General features: G+C 38.9%; 1 protein-coding gene across 1 annotated transcript; it reads left to right on the top strand.

Annotated features, from left to right (window-relative positions):
• The first annotated feature begins 5,614 nt into the window (after nt 1-5,614).
• Nucleotides 5,615-6,592, top strand: LOC139833586 (protein FAR1-RELATED SEQUENCE 5-like). The gene has a single exon (XM_071823901.1). The coding sequence runs from the start codon at nt 5,615-5,617 to the stop codon at nt 6,590-6,592; it is 978 nt and encodes a 325-aa protein (XP_071680002.1).

Raw genomic sequence — 6,592 nt, 5'->3', positions numbered from 1 at the left:
AAAACAAAACAAAAAATTAGTAATTGCAGACAATTGCTTCGTACTATAAAACATTACACTACAGATGTCAATTAAAACAGAACATCACAATAAACGTACCAATGGACGCATCGCAGGCTTCACAAAGGAGCAAAGAAACGTCTCGAGACCGGGATGCAGATCTCCAATACAGAAAGTGGAAGACCCACTCTGATGAAACGGAGTACGTCTCACATCCTTCAGCTAATTATAACACACACAAAGAAAAATAAAAAAACACAGTTTAGGGACAACACATAAACATAAAATTTTAAAACATGTATTGCTCAACATCAGATAATGAAATACACTAACCGGTATTTCGCCATAGGTTCCATCCTCCGCAGAAACCAAGTCAAGTTTTTCAAATTCACTAACTGTCACTGAATCCCATACACTAATTCTTGGAACAACACTAGCAAGCTCTTTGACTTTTATATCAAGATATTCTAAGTAAGTCATCTACAAAGAACAACAAAGCAAAAAAAAAAATCAGGCACTCAGATAGAATTAATCAATAACGTGACAACAGCAGCTGATGAGAAACTAAAGGAGTTACTTACCAGAGGAACTACCAAGCAACCACAGAGAGCACCCTGTAGACCACAATCAACAAACGTTTTCATGAAAGCTGAAAGTTTCTGAAACACTGCTAAAGACCAATCATACGTGCGGATTTCCTCAGAAGGACCCTCAAGTGCTGAAAGGTAGTCAGGACTGACGCACTCATACGTCGTTGGACATAGAAATGCGATGTCTGAACATCATCCAATATATCTTGAAATCTTCCTCTTCCAAGTCAGAAGACAACATATTCATTAGCTCATTTATAGTTGGGGTACTGCCTTCACAGCATGACCGATTCCTAACAACATCCCTGAATTGCTCACTGCACTTGATAGGAATGCGCCGTCCTCCAATTGGTGTGCCTAAAACCTTATGGACACACAGTGCATTGAAAGCGAAGTCAAAGCCACTTTTGAAGACAAACATTCTCTTTGAAGCAACATAGTTGCTGACAATCCAAGCAACAAAAGCCCTTGGTATCTCTTCAAGACGAATATCAAGGAGAGATCCTTGACCTATATCAGCAACATAACCCCTTTGTTTGGGGCTAAGGGACTTGCAAACAGAAATGAACTTTGGAAGGCTAAGTTTTGTACTAAATTCTGATGAACCATTAGGCATAGATCCAGAACTGGAAAACAGAAAACACATAAACACATGATCATGACATGAAAATAAACCAGAAGCATGAACAAACATATATAGGAATAACAAACAATCTAAACTAACCAAGATTTTCTCAATCTGTGCTGTTCAATTTTTTCATTAGTAGCAGATACTTTCTTCTCCATTCTCATCCTATCCTGCTCAAGCTGGTCACGCACCATGAATTCCTGAGTCACCAACTCAGTACCATCAACGGAAAAAGACTGCGTATCAGATAATTGAGGGGTGACCTCATCTTCACCATCACGAGGTACATCAGCTTCGTCATCCATTGAACAACGCAGGCTACGAGAAAACGACGAGAACTCACAAAACCAGCCGAAAAATCCACGGGGCTCTTTATTGAGAACCCGCCACCTACATTCAACAATCGAAGAAAGAAATCAAACGATAAATAGGGTTAGGAAGCATTCCAGACGAGAGGTTTCAAAAACAGATCTGAGATGGGGGGCGCAAGCGTACGAAGAGCGCAAGAGGGAGGAAGAAGATGGCTCACGGGATCAATGAATGACGGCAAAAATTACGGAGACGTCACAGAAAAAAAAATGGGAAAGTGAAGTAGGTTAAATCCTCCCATCCACAGTCCCACATGTCATCCACGCAGAAAAGGAATGATCAGAAAAAAGAGGACCCACATGTCATACTGAAACACCAACTCCCATTTAATGAAATATGCTGGCCCACAAATGCAGGAGAAGAAATATCTCGAAGGTAGATATCTTAACTAATCCTCCACTTTTGGTGGACAACAGGATCACGCTTTCCATCTCCTCCTCTCTCTCCAACAGATTCAAAATTCAAATCCAGATCCAGACGAGGGGAACGACGAAGGCACTAACGAAGACGAAGGAAGACGAACGATCATGAACTCAAGGTAAACATCTAAATTCCACGTTCGTAGATTTGAATCGTACTATTCCATACCCCGATTTTTCTCGCTCGACAACTGGAACCCCATCCACAACTAACATGTACTTCAGTGAATCGCAATTTTTCATCAATATTTTTTTTCCAACGATTCAAAATTCGGACGTGCAGGACAGAAAATATCAACACAAGGGAACAAACAAGGGATGAGAGAGGCTGAACTCGCAGATCTGCAGGATTAGGCAACGTGCAAAATACATCTGATCGGAACGACCTCATAGGTAAATTCACCAGGTTTCTTTCTCATTGGTTCTGGAATCTAAACAGACACAGACTAACCACTCAAACACGCACTAAACAAGTTCAAACACTGGATACTCATCAAAGCTAGTCGTAAATTCAAACTTGCACATTTGCTTCTGAATACTTGTCAAAAGTAGCACTTAAACTTCTCAACCTTACACGCTTGCTCTTCATAGTCTTGAACTTCAACATTTCATACTCCTGCAGGGCTGGAGAGGAAAAAAAAATCATCAGAGAAGATGGATGAAACATGGGCACCACAAAACAAGGATGAAGAACAACAAATAATGTGGTTGAACAAGCTGCCACCTGGAGTAAAGATACCACTAACTGCAGAACAGATGGCAAAAGTTGCAAAAATGGTAAAACTTATCAAAATCCAATCTACTTACAAGCACCTCCCCGTTATGCTATAGTGCTAAACTTTGTCGTACAGGGAAGTACCAATTCACCATGTTAACAAGTACTAGTAACACTGCATGTAGAAAACAGACTAACTTGTGCCTATAATGATTTCATATTAACTATTACTAGTAACTATTCATATTAACAAGTACTAGTAACAATTGCTTGGAAAAAACAATTTCCATGCTGTCAAACAAAAGCAACAGTATTATCGTGCCTATGTTGTTCAAGAAGTACTAGCCCATAGTAGTAAGAAGCACTAGAAACAATTCCAGGCAATAACAACTTACACATTTCAACAGGTACACAACTACTAGTACTGTGCATATAATATGTCCTTATTGTGATTTATTTGTTAATGTGATCATATATCTGCATTTAAAATGTACACACAATAAACTATTTTTTTTTTGACATGCATGTACACAAAAATTTATAATCATTTTTTTTCAGGCAAGAATACACGCATGGAAGAATAAAAAGGAGAAAATGCAACAAAATAAACTTAAACAAGCTGAGTCACAGTACAGAGTGCAGTGTGCTCACCTTAAACGATCTCTAATAGAAGTAAAGAAGGAAGAAGCTTCCAAAGAATGACTCAACAATGGAATTGGATAGAGGGATGAAGGAAAAAAAATTGCTAACCTCTGAGAATATCAATCAGTATGCTCCCTCCTACGCTTGTTCAAGAGAGTATCCTTCCCTGCAAGCAAGCAACGTCAAATCATATCAATCGCAAAACTTCACAATGAAGGTTGGTAAAATTAATTAATACATATGGCACTGAAAATTCATTACTAGATTTTATTGAATCAATTTAACAAATATATTTAAAATTAATTATTTTCTGTGATAGTAATATTACTGACTGTCAATCTTCTTTCAGGATGCTGATGGAAACAATGTGAGACAAAAACATCACGAACAAACAGGAAAGCATAATTATGTGTCAGCAACAAGCAGCCAGAACAGCTCAGCTACACCAGTGGAAAAATACATGCAAAGAAGCTCATCAAGTTACGAGGTAAGTAACATAGGTTATAGAAGTAAAGTACAAAGTCAAAACATTTTTAGGATAAATCCTGATAATTATTTATCCATTTCTCAGGGTTTATTCAAAGAAATCGAGGACGATGATATGTCTGACGACAACAACGACAACAACCACACACAGATCAAGCTAGTAGACAAGCACGAGACCTCCCGACAACAATCTCAACAAAACAAAGAAGACATCAAAAAGGCATGTAGATTACAGTTGATCAACACTTCTCGCAATGACGAGAACAGAAACTATGATTAAAAAATAGCCTGACAAAAATAAATTTATATCTAATTTACAGGAGGTTTACAGCAACCAGGCAGGAATGAAACAACATGCAGGTCCAAGCAGCAAATATGGTATACCAGACAAACAGAATGACTGGAAAACACAAAAGCAACCAATACCAGCAAAAATTAGCAAGGTACAATGATTATGCACTATGGAGAAACATCAGTAAACCAGGAATCTAACATAAAGTTTACTTGATTTACTTATTTTCAGGAAATGAAGTTTGCTACAGCCAACACCAACTCCAGTGATAGCACAACAAGCAATACAAAGGTAGTAACTACATGTATGCACTAAAATTATCAACTTCATTTAAAACAATGCATTAAAAAAATTAACTGTATACCTTTAATTTAGAGGAAACATATGAAGCATACACATGTACAGAAACATCGGGAAATAAAATCATCGATCACCAGGTACGTAATTTTGATTTTTAAAACAGTCCACGCTGTGTTATATGTGGAAATAAACACTAAAATATATAGACCTCTGGAACACCATCTTACAAAACTGATGCACAATGTAAATGTTATGAATTCAGGAAACCAGAGGAATGGGAAGTACCGATGAAGAAACAAGTGCCTCAAAGGAAACAAGTCAAAAGGAAGCTTATTCATCATCGCAGAAACACAGCACAGGACAATCAAACTCGTCCTCAGAGGAACAAGCTACTAAACGTACAAGAAACAAAAGAAGAACTGAAGGATGATGATCCAGAAATAAATCCAGATCCTCCAACAAAGATGAAAGAGGAAATGGACAAGATGTTCAACACAGATGACTACCCAGCAGTTGAAGAGATTATCAGTGCAGCTATACCAAAGGAAGGTGCCCACTTCAAAACAAGAGACGATGCATTCTATAGATACGCTCTGTATGCAAGGAAGGAAGGATTTGCAGTGAAGAAGTTCAGCAGCAAGAGATCAGGAAAAAACGGAGAAATTTACATGCAAACATTCACATGTAACAAGGAAGGATGCACAAACACAGATGCCAAAGCATCGTCGCAGAGGAGAACAAACATACTACTGAAGACTGGCTGTAAAGCACACATAATTGTAAGAAAATTTGATGGATACTGGTACATCAAGAAGGTTCACTTAGAACACAACCATCCGCTAGAACCAACAGACTATCTCATTAGGTTTGCACAATGTCACAAAAGGATGACTGATCTCGACAGGAGATTAATTCATCTACTACAGATGGGACGTCTGCCACCAAGGAAGATGATGTTAATCTTCCGGTCGATCAGAGGGAAATTCCGTGGAATACCATTCGATGCTGTCGATCTAAGCAACATAAAGAGTCAACAACAACAAATTGAAAAGGACCATGACATTCAGAAGTGCCTGGAACGCTTCAAGACACTGCAGAAAACGTGCAAGCTTCTATCATGACAAGGAGATAGACAGTGAAAAAAGAGTTCGCAGCCTGTTTTGGATGGACGCAATGTGCGTAATGAACTACAAGCTGTTCGGTGACTACATATCTTTCGACACAAGTTTCAGCACAAATAAGTATGGCCTACCGTTTGTTCCTATAGTTGGGGTGAACAATCACGGAGCCACAGTACTGTTTGCCGTTGGTCTGCTCAAGGATCAAAAAATAGATACATTCATATGGCTGCTTGAAACATTTGTTCAGGCCATGGGTGGAAAAGAACCAAAGACAATAATAACAGACCAAGACAAAGCAATGAAGAAAGCAATACAAACAGTTCTAAAGTCTACAACCCACAGGAACTGCTACTTCCATATCGTGACCAAGATGAGTCAGAAAGAGAGCACCTTCTTTGCAAAAAATCCAGGAATGTCGGAAATGCTAATGTACGTTGCAAAGAACGCATTCACACCAGCTGAGTTCGAAATGGGATGGAATAAAGTGATAAACGATTACAATGCTGGGGGAGAAGAACACCTAAGCAAGTTATACAGGATAAGACACAGGTGGGTACCAGCGTACTTCATGGATAAATTTTACCCATTCTCATCAAGCACAGGAAGGAGCGAGAGCACAAATAACATGTGGAAATGCTATAGCCAGCACACAGACACAATAACAATGTTCCTTGAACAGTACGAGGTTATACAAGACAAGTGCTTATCCGCCCTGGACAAGAAGAAGCTCATATCAACACTGAAAACAGCAAAAGCAGTAACAAGACACCCGTTTGAGAAGCAAGCTCTTCAACAATTCACACATGACATATTCGAGAAGTTCCAGATCGAGATCACAAACAACACAGCATTCAAGGTAGAAGGATCACTTGAACCTGGTCGCCACCTGCGGCTGAAAAGAATAGTGAAATCCTACGACCACATGGAATTCAAAAGGGAGTGTTTTGACGTCACGTTTGACGATGAAAAAAAAACTTCATGTGTTCCTGCAAGAAGATGCAGAGGGATGGTATACATTGCTGCCATGTAA

Source organism: Lolium perenne, chromosome 7, assembly GCF_019359855.2.
Source record: "Lolium perenne isolate Kyuss_39 chromosome 7, Kyuss_2.0, whole genome shotgun sequence".
NCBI lineage: Eukaryota > Viridiplantae > Streptophyta > Magnoliopsida > Poales > Poaceae > Lolium > Lolium perenne.
The sequence above is the reverse complement of the archived record's forward strand: the minus strand, read 5'-3'. Positions and strand labels throughout refer to the sequence as shown.